General features: G+C 55.1%; 2 protein-coding genes across 2 annotated transcripts; one reads left to right on the top strand and one right to left on the bottom strand.

Moving 5' to 3' along the window:
- The first annotated feature begins 4,799 nt into the window (after window positions 1-4,799).
- LOC135325740 (olfactory receptor 14A16-like) lies at window positions 4,800-5,381 on the top strand. The gene has a single exon (XM_064503742.1). The coding sequence runs from the start codon at window positions 4,800-4,802 to the stop codon at window positions 5,379-5,381; it is 582 nt and encodes a 193-aa protein (XP_064359812.1).
- Window positions 5,382-11,293: 5,912 nt separating this feature from the next.
- LOC135325756 (olfactory receptor 14C36-like) lies at window positions 11,294-11,779 on the bottom strand (the record flags this gene model as incomplete). Its single annotated transcript, XM_064503756.1, has 1 exon — window positions 11,294-11,779. A coding segment is annotated over one exon (486 nt), but the record flags the coding sequence as incomplete, so codon positions are not given.
- Window positions 11,780-16,155: the final 4,376 nt, after the last annotated feature.

Raw genomic sequence — 16,155 nt, forward strand, 5'->3', positions numbered from 1 at the left:
CAAGGCACAACAGACCAGGAGACCTTGCCTGTGGAAACAGAAGCTAACCATGGGTTGAGTTTCTCAGACCTATCTGCATCTGCTGCTAGAGGATTCCCTGTCCCATTTAGCAGTGAGGCGATATTTCCCTTTTTAATCTTTGATTCTTAGTGAAGCAGTAGCAGCTCATCTTCATGCCCTTGACGTCTCCTGCAAGTGTCAATCCTAAGTGAGCTTTTTCTTCCCTAACACCATGCCTATGGTGCTGGACAATATTTCTAAATTCCTCCTTGGTCTCTCCCTTCTTCCCCCTGCTGCATGCTGCCCTAGTACCCTGGAGCTCAGGTGTGAGGTCCCTCTTTAGCCAAGTTGGTCCCCTGAGGTGTCTGCTGGTTTTAGCAAGTATCAGGATGGCCCATCCTTGTGCTTGGCAGGTCTGTCCTTAAAGACCTGCTGGCTTTGCTGATCTCCTGGGCCCTTGAGAGCTGCCTCCCCTGGCATCCCCCACCAGTCCCCTGAACAGCCCACAAAGTCTGCTCCTCTGAAGTCCAGGGTCTGTACTCTGCCACTGTCCTTCCTCGCTCCCTCCAGGATCTGGGACTGCACATTTTCATGGTCACGGTAGGCAAGGCTGGCACTATCCTATCCCTGATCAGTTTCTCCGTATTTCCAGCTTCCATATCCAGGAAGACATCACCCTTATCTGGCTTGTGCATCTCCATCTGCCCATGCCTGTGCCCCAGGCTGCATGCACTTGTGTATATTTGGGCTGCAGAGCCTCAGCTGTGGCACAGAGAACAGATTTGTAATGGTAAAACCTGTTACCAAGAGCCAAAGACACCGTGTGTGCAATGGCCCCACTTCAGAGCAGAGACATGCTGGCACAGATAGCAGGTGGCAATGTAATGGTGAAAGGAGGTTCCCACTAAGAGAGCAAACCCTGCAGTGCCCAAGGCCAGGGAGAAACAGAGCTGGGCTGTGCTGAAATGGCAGGAGAGGGGATTGCTGCCTGAGCTGACTCTGCAGCACCATGGGACCTGTGAGAGAGGTGAACCAATCTCCAGGAAGAACAAGTGCCACTGAAACATTCCCTGCACCTGCATGTCCTGTGATCCAACCAACCTGTGGACATCACTAGCACAGTCCCTGTTCATATCATCTGAGGGCGGGAGAAGTTGTTCATGGAGAGAAAAGCTAGAAGGGTTTGAGAGTGCAGGGACTACAGTGGGGACCTTGGTGTGATGTGCCTCCTGTCTATGCAACACTGTTGGATGTGCACACGATGGACTTTGCCTAAAGGCAATGGTGGGATCCAGTTGTTTGGGCACTCGTAGGAAACCTGGGAAGCCCTGCGAGTGCTTTCCCAGCAACCACTCCAGAAGGACATGGCTTTCCTGTAGGTCCCATGCTGATTTTGCTAGAGACCTGTGGTTGTGCTGGACACCCCAGGCACGGGACATGGCCCTGCCTATGGCCTGTCTTTATGTCACTGAATCTACTGTCTGCACTGAATTGCATTAGTTGTTTGCATTGCACAGATCTGCTTGTGCCTCAGCTTGCTAGTGAGTGGAGCTCTAGTTGCAGTAGGCATCTAGGGTCATTTCAGATGGCCAAGGCAATTCCCCACCTGGCCCCTACCTCATGCTTTAGAAAATGCGGGTGTCATAGTTGCACTGTCAGAACAAGCAGACACTGGCACATGCTTTGGACCACCTCTGTCTCTTCAGCTGTCACCAGGTGTTTGTGTGTGTCCAGCTGACTCCCACCCTCCATCTCCAGGGATTCCAATGGGAGCTTAGACAAGGAGCTCCTATGCAGACACCTCTGTGGTGCTCACTTCAATTTTGGCAAAGGGAATCCCATTTCCTGTGTGGTTTTTTGTGGAGCTCACAGGAGGGAACTGAATCCCACTCCCGCCCAGGGCCTTCTAAACCAGCCTGAGAAGCCCAAACTGACTCATCTGAATTAACACCTGAACCACAAGTAAATGAACTCCCTTCTTGTCCCAGCTTAGGTTCCTGCCTAGTGAAGGGATAGGAATAGGTGCTTCCAGTGTGGGACATTTTCACCTCTTGCAAATAACCCTCCTCTGAGGAGACAAATTGCAATGCTGGAATCAGTCTCTCGCCACTGTGTAGAGAGGGACCATCAGTGATTATTTTAGTTTATTGCAGTGAACATTTCCCAGGAGGAGGGAGCACAAGGGACAGAGAAATTCAGGCCTTCAGCTGGGCCTCTGCTCCTGAGTGGGGCCAGGCTCCTGGGATGGAGGGAGCTCAGGGCAACCTGGCAGCACTGCCCAGACACAGCTGTGTGCAGGAGCAGCTCCTCTGCCAAGAGCATCAGGGCTGCGGGCACTGCCTGCTGCTGCTGACATGAGCTGAGAGAAGGCAGAGAGAAGTGTAAGGCAGTGTGGAGTGGGAGGGCAGAGGAGAGCTGCTTGTGGGAGAAATCTTGACAGCCCTTGACATGGTAAGTCTCTGGCTGCAGGGCAATGCTACTGAGGTTCCTGGCAAGGTCTTGAAACCTGTCCAGTCACATGATTGGATTTTTAAGGATCACTCTCCCAGATTCTCCTTTGCAGAGGAGAAGATGCTTCAGAGGAGGGGTTCCCTGCCTCAGTATCACAGGGACAGGGCATCCTGCTCCCTTCTCCCTGGGACACCTGCAGGGCTGTGAAGCCTGGTGTGCTCACAGGTCTGCGCAGGGCTGTGATTCAGAGCAGTGTCCCTGCACCCCAGGGTGCTGTGTGCCTGGGGCAGTGACTCTGCTGCCTGCCAGGGTCAGCACTCAGCCTGCCCTGGGAGCTCCCCATGACACTGTGGGGAGAAGCTCTGGGTGGGAGGAGAGAACCAAGCAGGGCAGGTCCTGTCAAGAGCGAGCTGATTGGGTCAGGACTGCTCTCAGCTCCAGCTCACTCTCAGGACATTTCTGGAGGGGCCTTTCCAAAAGGAAGGTCAAGGCAGGGGATACATGAAAGGGAAGGAGCTGTCATGAGCCTGTGCTTTCAGTTTTACTCTCTTTGGGTGGGGAGAAATGCGATTGGATCCATCAGGTTTGGACAGGGGACAGAGGCCACAAAACAGTGACACTGAGAGAGGAGCAGCTCTGGGAGGCACTCAGCAAATGCCTTCCTCCACCCCTCAGCCTGCAGACAGAGCCAGCAGCACCCTTCCAGCCTCAGCAAGGTTTGTCTCCCCTGCTCCGTAGCACCTGCAACCATGAAGGTGCCCTGGGCAGTGTCCTGCCCCCGGGAGGTTTCTGCAGGGCAGAGCTGAGCACCCAGCGGGTGGGATGGGGTCTGTGAGCACTGACAGTGGAGAGACGTGGGGACAGAGAAACAGCTGCCCGCAGGGATGGCTCCAGGCAGCAAAGTCATGCTCAAAGTGTGAGAGGGAACCACAAACTCCAGCACCTCCTCTCCTCTGCCAGCCAGCACAGCCCTCTGCTCTCAGCGCTGTGGGGTCCAGGGCAGGAGTCGTTTCCTCGGCAGCTGGACATCCAGAGAGGAGAAACAGCTGAGTTCCCCCTGTCTCTCTGTGTCCCTCCCTCTCTTGGCAGAAATATCATGGTATTGCGCTGTGTTTCCCAACTGTCCTTGTCCTTCCCCTTGGATTCTCTGGGCAGCAGGGTTTCCAATGCAGTTCAGATACTGACCCTGTGGGTCCTGCCAAGCAGACATGTCCTTGACCTAGAGATAACCCAAGTCCTCCTCTAACCTATTGGGCTCTGAGACAGGCATTGGGGGTGGGGGGGGGGGGAAGGGAATGAGCCAACTGTCTTCTCAGGACACCTCGTATTTAGGACATTCGACACTTTCTCTGGGGTGTCCAGCTGGGCTGCAAGCTGCCCTCCAGAAGGGCACAGCTCTCCCATTGCATCTGTGTATCATCTAGGAACCCCATGGAGAAGCCACCTAGATACTAAGGCCATGGAAGTGCTTCTGGGCAGCTGAATGTGGGCAGCTGGACTGAGCCCAACGTGGTCCTGGCTAGAAGGGGAGGGCTGAGACCTCCCTCAAATACTCTGAGAAAAGGTGCTGCGTTTGTTGACCTGCGCTTTGAAACTAGATTCCTCTGCTCTCAGCAGTGTCATTTCATTCTGGGTAACATGAATGCAATTGTCCCCTACCTCAGAGGTGTAAGCACAGGGCAGCAGTGAACAAGGCAGATGGACAGGCCAGCTCTCCTGCCTCTGCACTAAAGCCAGAGTGATTCCTTTTGCCTCCCAGGAGTCACAGCTGTTCACTCTGAGTGCAGCTGCAATGCTGAGGATCTCTATGTCGTCACAGCAAACTCAGCTAGCACAAACCAGAGCTCAAGCCATGGAGCTCAATGACGGTCCTACTGAGACGGGGAGAAATGAAATGCATGTGTTTACAGGGGTTTATGAGAAAATTTTGTTCACAGAAGTCTGTCCTAACTTGTCAACATCTCTTCTTCCTCGGACAGTCCTCCTGTGTCCCAAGAGAGCAAATGTCCAACGGCAGCTCCCTCAATGAGTTCCTCCTCCTGGCATTTGCAGACACCCGGGAGCTTCAGCTCTTGCACTTCTCCCTCTTCCTGGGCATCTACCTGGCTGCCCTCCTGGGCAACGGCCTCATCATCACAGCCATAGCCTGCGACCACCACCTCCACACCCCCATGTACTTCTTCCTCCTCAACCTCTCCATCCTTGACCTCGGCTCCATCTCCACCACTGTCCCTAAATCCATGGCCAATTCCCTGTGGGACACCAGGGCCATTTCCTACTCAGGATGTGCTGCCCAGGTCTTTCTGCTTCTCTTCTCGTTGTCAGCAGAGTGCTCTCTTCTCACTGTTATGGCCTATGACCGCTATGTTGCCATCTGCAGACCCCTGCACTATGGGACCCTCATGGGCAGCAGAGCCTGTACCAAAATGGCAGCAGCTGCCTGGGCCAGTGGTTTTCTCTATGCTCTCCTGCACACTGCTAACACATTTTCAATACCATTCTGCCAAGGCAACACAGTGGACCAGTTCTTCTGTGAGATTCCCCAGATCCTCAAGCTCTTCTGCTCAGACTCCTACCTCAGGGAAGCTGGGGTTATTGTGGTTAGTATCTGTTTAATCTTTGTGTGTTTCATTTTCATTGTGGTGTCCTACGTGCAGATCTTCACTGCTGTGCTGAGGATCCCCTCTGAGCAGGGCCGGCACAAAGCCTTTTCCATGTGCCTCCCACACCTGACCGTGGTCTCCCTGTTTCTCAGCACTGGCATGTTTGCCCACCTGAAGCCCCCCTCCCTCTCCTCCCCAGCTCTGGATCTGATGGTGGCTGTTCTGTATTCGGTGGTGCCTCCAGCAGTGAACCCCCTCATCTACAGCTTGAGGAATAAGGAGCTCAAGGAGGCAGTGAGGAAACTGGTTCAACGCCAGGACCAATAACTGTCCCAGGGTATTTGACATCAGGGATATCTGTTGTTCATTTCTTTCTTTCTTTCTTTTTTTCTGTTACATTCTTGTAAAGGAAAAAAATGTTCTGATTCATGCTCCTTGTCCTCAGGAGTCTCTCGTTTGAATCTGACCCAGAGAGCGTGTTGGAGCAGGAAGCCAGGCTTCCCCCTTCATCCTCAGAGGTGGGGGAACCTCAGAGCCCGCTAGTCTGAGCTCCCTCGCATGCCCTCAGGGCAAGGAGAAGCATTTCTGTTCGCAGTGTGTCTTTCAGCGCTGACACCAAGGGAGCTCAGGGGGACACACAGAGGCTCAGACAAGTAAAGACGGGGCGACACCATGGGTCCCATGACCATTAGGCAAGCTCTGTTTCCGTAGACACAGCCAGGCTGTGATCTCACAACCCTCTTCAGCAAGGGTGGCAGCTGGCTGTCCCCGTGGGCTTGTCCCTTTCCTCTACAGTGCTCCAATGCTCACAGAGGAGTGGGAGTGGAGGGGAGGAAGATCTCAATGGAGCCTGTGGGGACAGGCGCTCTGCTCCTTAGGACCATCCTCCCACTGCCAAAGCAGGCATTTCCTTGCTGCAGCCTTTGTGTGAGGGCTGCAGCTTTCCTGGCGACACGTCCACCAACAACAGCAGGACTTTCTTTTTCAGAGTGGTTCTCATTTCCACACTGCCCTGCTGTACTCTAGTGGGTGTATATGGTCCAAGAGTTCTCCTAACCTCGTGGCAGTAGGGTTTTGTTGCCACGTGCATTCCTGTGAGTACAGGCAGACCAGGTAATGGGGGCCTTTAAAATAGAAGGGGATCTCCTCAGACACGTGCCTCAAGTCTGGCTTCTCTTCAGAAGATGGAGTTAAAAATACACCCAAGGGATTGAACCACAGACGGGCCTGCTGTTCTGCCTGTGTTCTCCGTGGGCTGCAGAGGATGAGCTCAGAGTCCCACTGTGATTTCTTAGGGACTGAGGACTGGATTCGTGGCTCATTTCTCAATGACCAGTGACCAGTGGAGATGGAGAATGGTCTCTGAATTGCCTGCCTGGGGCTATCTCACAGGTGACAGCACTGATGAGAGATGCCCATCCTTCTGGAGAGGAATCTGAAGCCCCAGGAGAGCTCAGGGGATCTCCAGGGTCAGCGTGTACCTGGGGGAGGGCAGTGAGTGGAGCCTCACAAAGTGAGGGATGGTCCATGGTGGAGTAACCAGAAGGTAGAACACTAAATCCAGGTATGCATGGGGAAACAAGGGCTCTGCAATTGCAGGAGAGGCAGTGGGGACCCAGGAGGCCCAGGGAAGGGGCCCTGGAGAGTGATTCCTGCACCCTCAGTGAAACACCACAGGCTGGAGCTAGTGCCCACCCAAACACATCTCCTGCCATTGCAAATGTCCTGGGGTCACTCTGAGCACAGACACCTGCCAGCAGTGTCAGTGGTTTTGAGCCCTGTCTGGCTGAGTCTGCTTCCTGCCCTGACCAGCATGGCTAGTGCAGAGTCAGGAGTCACCCCGTGCCCCCACAGCCCACTCGCCCTGCAGAGCAGCACCGCCAGCCCGTGGCCTTGCAGGGAGCACAGGGCAGGGGTGCAGGAACAGCCAGGCCAGCACAGACATATCTGCCTGGGGAAAGGCTCTCTGGGGAGCAGGGATGTCCCAGGAGAAAAGCAGGGCAGCATCCAGAGAAAATGAGAAGGAGAAGCAGGTTTCCCTGTGCACCAGCTCGAGGCAGGCTGCTCTGTCCGTGGGGCAGCAGGAGCTGCTGGAGGGGCTGCAGGGCCAGGGCTCTCGCTGTGCTGGGCAGTGGGGTGGGCATGGAGGAGCTGCAGGCAGACAGGGAGGGGGATCTGCTGGGCACAAGAGCAGGGGAGACAGAGGGTGACTGGCCTCATTGTAGGGCCTCATCCCCATGCCAGGGAGCTGCTGCCCTTGTCCTTGGGCTGTGCCTGAGCTGTGCTGTGGATATGCCTGTCCTTGGCCCTGCACCTCTTGGGTCCTGACCAGATCCTGTCCCCATCCTGCTGACCCAACTCCCCATCTCTGCCTCAGACCTGTGTCCGACTATGGTCAGGAAAGCCTTGGCAAGGGAAGCTGGGACCCAAGCAGATCCCAGAGAAGGTTATAAGTACAAACGTTCGTCGTGCAGGCACAGCAGCAGCTCTTGCCTGACAGCCCACTTAAAGGAGCAAGGAGTGCTTTGGATTTGGACCCCCTACCCGGGTGACACTGCACACGGAGTCTTAAGTAGATGAAAAAGTGAGAGCAGCCACTTGGGGTGTGCTTTTTATGTGTAGTTATGAAAGCAGGTGTTTCTGTATCACAGCTTGAGTGTTTAAGCACCACTTGTGAACGGGTTCCTGCTACAGAGCACTGGAGTGCTGGGAGCAGCAAGAGCTGGGCTGCTGCGTGTGGGAAGGGGAGCTGGGAGCCGAGGGTGCCGGCAAGGCAGGCAGGGCAGTGACCCACCAACGAGAGGTGCCGTCCCGCTGTGACTGGACAAGAGGAGCGGAGCAGGTTTGGGGATGGTAACCGGGATCAGGTGCAGTTCAGAGATCACAGACAAGAGCGTAGGGCTCTAAGCAGCCCTGCTGTGCGTGGGAGGTTGGACTGGAGACCTCCAGGGGTCTGATCCCACCAAAAATCCTTTGCAACTCCATGAATGGAAAGACCCCGGGCACAGAGACAGGCTCTGCCTTTCTCACGAGCTGCACTGCCGGCAGGCGAGGGCAGAGCCCTTGGCCAGCCCCACACTCCCTCGTCCTCCTCTGCCTCTGAGCGGGACAGGGCCTGTGTCCAGGAGAGGGACCCGCTCATGGCCCCACCACAGGCTGCTCCCTGCAAAGGCTGAAATCCCAACATTCCCAGCATGGAGCTCATGTTGAAGCAGCATCTGGAGCCCAGCCAGCCTCAGCAGCCTCGGGCCTACGTGGTCCAGCTGCGGGGCCCTGAGCAGGGCTGCTCACCCTGCCCCACTGCCCTCCATGCTCCCCATCCCCCTATGCCTTTCCCACCCCCGGCCTTTGCAGTTGCATGAGCCTGGGTCTGCCCACTTGCCTTCACCACTGTCATGGCTGCACTGAAGACCATGAGAATCCCATGCTCCCACCCTTGAGCTGGCATCCACCCCAAACCTGGAGCCTGGCTGGCCTGAAAGGCATCCAGTGCCCCAGCCATGCAGCTAAGGGCAGGAGTCTTCATCCCAATTTCCCTGCTCCTTTCCTGCTCCCGACACCGCTGCTGCTGTGCCCACGTCAAACCCTCCTGCTGCCAGACTGTCCCAGTGTCCAAGGCAGCTCCAGCTCCCTCCAGGGCTGCACTGGAGCCTTTCAGGAGCAGGCTGAGGTGGGGCTGGCACTGCCAGGGTGGGTTGGGAGAGGGCAGCTCCCCTCTGCCATGCTGGGGCTGGGGATGAGGCTGAGGCTGGGGCTGGGGCTGGGGCTGGGGCTGGGGCTGGGCACAGCATTTCCCTGGGGAGCTCCCTGAGGAGCCGCTCCGGGGGATCCTCCACCTCTGCCCTGGCAGCAGCACCAGCGCTCAGGGTGCTGGGATGGAAGTGCACAGAGGGTGGAAGGGGCACGGGCTGCCCAGGGGAGCATTGAGACCTTGTCTGTGCATGCAGGGATGGAGTGAGGTAAGTCAGAGCTCAGCTGGACCTGGAACCACAGGCCTTGGATATGGCACGGGCTGGGGTATTATGAAATGACTCTTAAATGATCCTCCAGAGTTTGGCGATGTGACCACCCAGCCCCTGCCCAGCCCAGGCTGTGCCCCACATGAGGGTCAGCAGATATCATGCGCCAGTTATCTGCCAGACTCTGGTGCAGAAGAGAGGCCATGTAAGACTGGCCTTTTCCCCTCTATCGGGATACAGTGACTTACAGGAAGATGGAGCTGGCCATGGACCACCCCACAGCTGGGTGAGCAGCCAGTGCTGGAAAGGGGTGATGTGAGGGGCTGCTCTGGGACGATGGCCCTGCAGCAGCTTCCCCACTGTGTCCATGCAACACAGGGAACAACCTGGGCTCTCCTCCCCTGCACCCGCCATGTCCTGCTGCCTTTCCCAGCAGACCTGCATTTGCCTGCAAGCACACGGCTCTGTGCTCCCACACTGCCCTTCACACGCAGGAGCTGCCTGCTGGCATTTGTCCTCTCCCAGGCCCTTTCCACACCAGACCAGACCCTCCCCAGCTCTCCCCACCTCCCCTGCCCTCTCCCCAGCCCACCCAGCACAGCAGACCAGGCTGGGGTGGCCCCACAGCAGTGCCTGTGGCAGGGGGCTGCAGAGCTCTGGGCACTCACCCCACAGCCCCAGCCCCTCTGCAGGGCACAGCAGCTGCTGGGGGGCAGAGAGGGGTGTCAGCTTCCCATCAGCCCCACACCTGGGGGCCAGCAATGGCACAAGGAAATGGAGGCCAGGCACTCCATGTCTCCACTGCTCTCATGACCAGCGATCCTTAACCCTGGCTGCCTGCAGCCCCTCTGGGCAGCCCCTCTCCCCAGGGCAGCACAAGAGTCCTGGCCCCGGGGCTCCTCAGGCAGCTCCAGTGACAGAGCAGCCTGCCCGGAGCTGACACACACAGGAAGAGGTTTTCATTTATTGCTCCCCACAAGCACACGATTGCTCCCTCGCTCTTCTCTGTAGACCTCCCTGCTCCCCAGAGAGCCTTTCCCCAGGTCAGTGTGTCCATGCTGGCCCATCCAGCCATTCCTGCACCTCTGTCCTCTGCTCCCTGCAGGGCCCTGGGCTGGTGGTGCTGCTCTGCAGGGCAAGCAGATGTGCAGTGGTCCTGGGTGACTCCTCACTGGCCGTGCTGGTGAGGGCATAGCCATCTGGACCAGCATCATTGCACCTGACAAGCCCCTCCCCAGGGTCTGTAGCTGTGGAGGGTCCTTGGAGCAATCACAGGCCATTTCACATTGCTCAGGATGGGTTCAGAGGTGTTGTTAGACCCAGCCTACTCCCTTTCCTGAGACTGCAGAGCCCTGATGTGGTGCATTCCCTGGTTTGGCCCTTTACCTTCAGGTGACTCCACTTCGTTTGGGGAGTCTCCACTCACTGTGCACCCCAGGCACGCGCTGCCCCTGGAGATGTCCTGTGCTCTCCATCCAGCTGGCTCCATATTCCCTTCCAGAAGGATAGACATCTCTCACCAGCCCTCTAATAGGTGGGACAGTCCCTGGCAGAGACCTCTTGACCACTCTCCCTCTCCAGGGGCACTGGGCAACCACCAGTGAGAGCTGAATCCAGCCCTCATTCCCTCACACATCACCCAAAAAAGCTCATCCCCCTTAGCCTATGGAAATCACAGGCACAGCAACAGGGCCTTTTGGGGTGCAATTCCCTGAGCGCATTCTTGGCTCCAGCTTGGGAAGAAGACCCCATCGTTCAGGCACAGGACTAAGAAGATCCACTTTTATTGCAGAGATACTACTTGGGAGGCCAGCTCTGACACAATGAGGGGCAGATTTACAGAAGGCCTCTGGGTCAGACCCATGGGGTTTGGACTAATGGAGAAGCAGGAGGAATTCAGACGCTTGTGTACAAACATGACTATCACAGACAGAACTCCCAAAGCACAAGAGCTGTCTGAGGTAAACTGGGAATTGCTTGTGAAAAGCTGAGGAAATCCCCTTTTATTAGAGACAGGCCAGCTCTGACACAGTGACAGACACATTCACAGAAGGCCTCTGGGTCAGACAGACCGGGTTTCTGCCTCTGGAGAAGTGGGATGAATTTAAATACCTCTAAACAAACATAGTTATCACAGGGAGAATACCCAAAGCACAAGAGTTTTCTGAGAAAATTAGAAATCAGCTGTGGAGAGAGATGGGCAGTTTATTGCTGCTGAACTAGTACCAGCTGAATCAGTTTCCTCAGGGCCTCCTTGAGCTCCTTATTCCTCATGCTGTAGATGAGGGGGTTCACTGCTGGAGGCACCACCGAGTACAGAACAGCCACCACCAGATCCAGAGATGGGGAGGAGATGGAGGGGGGCTTCAGGTAGGCAAACATGACAGTGCTGATGAACAGGGAGACGATGGCCAGGTGTGGGAGGCACATGGAAAAGGCTTTGTGCCGGCCCTGCTCAGAGGGGATCCTCAGCACAGCAGTGAAGATCTGCACGTAGGACACCACAATGAAAATGAAACACCCAAAGCCTAAACAGGCACTAACCACAAGAAGCCCCACTTCCCTGAGGTAGGAGTCTGAGCAGGAGAGCTTGAGGATCTGGGGGATTTCACAGAAGAACTGGTCCACTGTGTTGCCTTGGCAGAGTGGTATTGAAAATGTGTTAGCAGTGTGCAGGAGAGCGTTGACAAGACTACTGCCCCAGGCAGCTGCTGCCATTTTGACACAGGCTCTGCTGCCCATGAGGGTCCCATAGTGCAGGGGTTTGCAGATGGCAACATAGCGGTCATAGGCCATGACTGTGAGGAGAGAATACTCTCCTCCAAAAAAGAAAAAAAACAGGAAGACCTGGGCAGCACATTCGAAGTATGAAATGGCCCTGGTGTCCCACAGGGAATTGGCCATGGATTTGGGGACAGTGGTGGAGATGGAGCCAAGGTCGAGGAGGGAGAGGTTGATGAGGAAGAAGTACATGGGGGTGTGGAGGCGGTGGTCGCAGGCTATGGCTGTGATGATGAGGCCGTTGCCCAGGAGGGCAGCCAGGTAGATGCCCAGGAAGAGCGAGAAGTGCAAGAGCTGCAGCTCCCGCATGTCTGCAAATGCCAGGAGGAGGAAGTCGTCGAGGGAGCTGCTGTTGGACATTTTGCTCTCTCCAGGCATGGGGGACTGTCCAAAGAGGAAAAGACATTGACAAGTTAGGAGAGAATCTTCAAGCAACCCCCCTCCCCCACATGTTGCAGTTCTCACGCCACCCCCCACATTGCCTCTGTCCTTACTGAGAGGATCTTTGTGCAGCTCCCTTTCTTCAGCTCCACTTTGCACTGACTGTGTGTGCTGCTGTGAGGAGCAGGGGTCTCTGCCTGTTGGCTCCAGAGGAGTCTGTCCTGCAGTGCAGCAGTGGGAACAGGGGAATGGGGGTCACTAGCTGTAGCATGTACCATTTCTGTCAGGTGAAATCCACCTGTCATGTGGAAGAGCTTTTCAGCACCTTCACTCTGTATTATAGAGAATAAGTGTTGAGAAGCAGAGTTCTAGGGATTTTTAAATGGTGTTTATTTTCTACTAGATGTCCTTGTCACCCCTGGAGATTGCTCCTCGAAGAAGAAATCCTTGGCATTTCTACTGTAAGTCCTGAGAAAAATGGATTCACCGTCCGTTAGTACAGAGTGAGGACAACTAGTCTGTTTATTATTCTTGTTTCCAGCTGTCCTGTGCTTGTAATTCTGTGAGCTCGTGGACAATCACACTCATATGTTGCCCTGAAAAGAAACCGGCCACTGCTGAGAGCAGATGAATGCAGTTTCAAAGTGCAGATCTGCAACCTTCTATGCCTTTCTCAGGGCACCACAGGGAGGTCTCCACACTCCTTGCCAGGGACACACAGGGCTCTTTTCAGATGCCCATATACAGCCTCCCACCACTATCTCCATACTCTCAGCATCTCTGCACTTTCTTCTTTTCTCTCTCAGATATCACAGAGATGCTATGAGACAGCTGTGCCTTTCTAGGGGGCAGCTTGCAGCCCAACAGGACCCAAAAAGGAAACGGTCAAAGGACCATTAGGACTGAAGATGGTCTCTCCTTAAGGGAGAGTCAGCTCATTTCCCAACTCCAGAGCTCCACAGGTCAGAAGGGGGCTGGGGAAACCTCATTTCCATGCAGATCCCTCTGTTGCACAACTTGCAGCACTGATGTCTGAACCCCACCCCTGAGACCTGAGAGCAAGAACAGGAGCAGTGTGGACAGGAGGAGAAAGAAGGAGCAACCCCATGATCCTGCTGCTGAAGGAGGCAAGGAAAAAGAGAGACAGACGGGAACTCAGGAAAGCCTTACCCAGCTGGGCATGCCACCTTGCAGGTGGCAGCATTGCAGGGCAGTCACTCTCAGCTGCTTTGTCAGGCAGCATGAAATGGGCCCATGGAAAGAGAGGGACCCTTCTCCTCTGCCAGAGGTCTGGCTGCAGAGGAGATGGCTCATGCCCTAGACTCCATATCTTTCAGGGCAGAGGCTTGGCTGGGTGGGAGAGGAGACATGGGGGACTTGCTCTGAGGAAGACATCAGCATCAAAAGTACTGACCATGACTTGCCTAAATCCATTCTCCCATGATGTTTCTATTAGCAGTTCCCTCTCATTCCCTGACCATCTCTGCTGCCTGGCACTGTCCCTGCTGGCAGCTCTTTCTTTGTCCCAACATCTTTTCCCGGTCAGTGCTCCCAGACCCCTTCCCACCCTCTCTGTGCTCAGTTCTGTCCTACAGAAGCCCCCCAGGACAGGGCACTTGCCAGGGGCATCTCTGTGCATGCAGGTCCTAAGCAGCAAGTGAGATAAACTCCCATGAGGCCACACAGGTGATGCTAATGCTGTCTGTAGACTAAGGTGAGGCTAAAGCAGCTTGATGAGATTTCTCGCAGACCTATTAACATCTCAGAGTAAAGGTTTAGGAGTCCCAGTTCCTTGACAAAACAGAGAACTCTTTCTTTTTTTCTCCCTGACAAAATGAGGGAATTGAAAGTGCAGATACCAGAAGCAAAGCTCCTTCTCTTTCAGGTAGCCCTTCTCTTGATATTTCTCTTGAAAGATTCCTCAGACATCTCCTGTGCATGAGCTAGAGCTGTGAGCAGCCCTGATCCACACAGCACCCTCTCAGCGGGAGAATGAACCTGCCCTGCTGGAGGTCGCTTCTCTCACCCAGAGCTTCTCCCTGCAGTGCCATGGGGAGCTCCCTGGGCAGGCTGAGTGCTGACCCTCACAGGCGGCAGAATCACTGCTCTGAACTTGTCTGAATTACAGCCCTGCACAGACCTGAGGGCACATCCAGGCTTCACCCCCATGCAGCTGCCCCTGGGAGAAGGGAGCAGCATGCCCTGTCCCTTTGATGCTGAGACAGCGAATCCCTGCTCTAAAGCATCTCCTCCTCTTATGCACTAGAAGAAGAGGGAGAGCAATTCTTAAAAAGCCTATCAGCCATGGGATGGGCTGGGTTCAGAAGATCCCTCCAGGAACCTCAATAATATTGCTGTACAGCCAGAGACTTACCATGTCAAAGGCTGTGATGATTTCCCCCACAAGCAGCTCTCCTCTGTCCTCCCACTCCACACTGCCTTACACTTCTCGCTGCCTTCTCTCATCTCATGTCAGCAGCAGCAGGCAGTGCCTGCAGCCCTGCTGCTCTTGGCAGAGGAGCTGCTCCTGCACACAGCTGTCTCTGGGCAGTGCTGCCAGGTTGCCATGAGCTCCCTCCATCCCAGGAGCCTGGCCCCACTCAGGAGCAGAGGCCCAGCTGAAGGCCTGAATTTCTCTGTCCCTTGTGCTCCCTCCTCCTGGGAAATGTTCCCTGAAGTAAACTAAAATAATCACCTATTGTCCTTTGCTAAAGAGTGCAGAGAAACTGATTTCAACCTTGCCATTTATTTCATCAGAGGCTGTCTATCTATGATCAGTGGAAATGTCCCACTCTGGAAGCCCCTATTCCTATCTCTTCACTAGGCAGGACACATAGACAGGGACAAGAAGGGAGGTCATTGACACATGGTTCGCGTGTTGATTCAGATGAGTCAATCTGGACATCACACGCTGGTTTAGAAGCCCCTGGGTTGGGGTGGGATTCAGATCCCTCCTGTGAACTCCACAAACACAGAGGAGGTGGGATTGCCCTTGCCAAAACTGACGTGAGCACAACATAGAGGTCTGCAGGTAAGATCCTTGTCTAAGCGCCCATTATAATTACTGGAGAATGAGTGAGTTGCTCACACACAAACACCTTGTAACACTTGAAGAAACAGAGGTAGTCCCAGCCCTGTGCCAGTGTCTGCTTTCTCTGTCTGAGTGACTATGAGACCCCCATCCTTCTGGAGCATCAGGTGGGGGCCAGATGGTGAGTTTCCTTGGCCATCTGTAATGACACTGGATGCCTACTGCTCCTACTAGAGCTCCACTCACTATGAAGCAGAGACACAGGCAGACCTCTTCAGCCTAAAAAGCTAACAGAATTCAGTGCAGACATGTCCGTAGGCAGGGCCATGTTCCATGCCTGGGATGTCTAACACAACCACATGTCTCTAGCACATACAGCATGGCACCTGCAGGAAAACTATGCCTCTTTGGAGTGGTGCTGGGCAAGTGCCCCAGGGCATCTTGGGTTCCCTACCTGTGCCCAAGCAACTGAATCCCACCACTGCCTTTAGGCAAAGTCCATCCCAGCTACATTCAAGTGTGCTGCATAAATGGGAGGCACATCACACCAAGGTCTCCCCTCCACTCTCTGCACTCTCAAACCCTTCTTGCTCTCCACCTTTGGAACCTCCTCTCACTCCCCCAGATGACAGGAACAGGGACTATGCTAATGATGACCTCAGGGTGGCTGGATCAGTGGCTGTTCAGGCCCAGGGACTTTCTTCAGTGGCACCTTGTGCTGCCTGGAGATCAGTTCACCTCTGTCACAGGCCCCAAGGTGCTGCACACTCAGCTGAGGCAGCAAACCCCTCTCCTGCCATTCCTGCACAGCCCAGCTCTGTTTCTCCCTGGCCTTGGGCCCTGCAGGGTTTGCTCTCTTAGTGGGAACCTCCTTTCACCACTACATTGCCACCTGCTATCTATGGCAGCATGTCTCTGCTCTGAGCCACAGCTGAGGCTCTGTAGCCCA

Source organism: Dromaius novaehollandiae, unplaced genomic scaffold, assembly GCF_036370855.1.
Source record: "Dromaius novaehollandiae isolate bDroNov1 unplaced genomic scaffold, bDroNov1.hap1 HAP1_SCAFFOLD_56, whole genome shotgun sequence".
Taxonomy (NCBI): domain Eukaryota; kingdom Metazoa; phylum Chordata; class Aves; order Casuariiformes; family Dromaiidae; genus Dromaius; species Dromaius novaehollandiae.

Coding starts and splice junctions, on each gene's coding strand:
- LOC135325740 (XM_064503742.1), top strand. CDS start 4,800: ATGGCCTATGACCGCTATGTTGCCATCTGCAGACCCCTGCACTATGGG.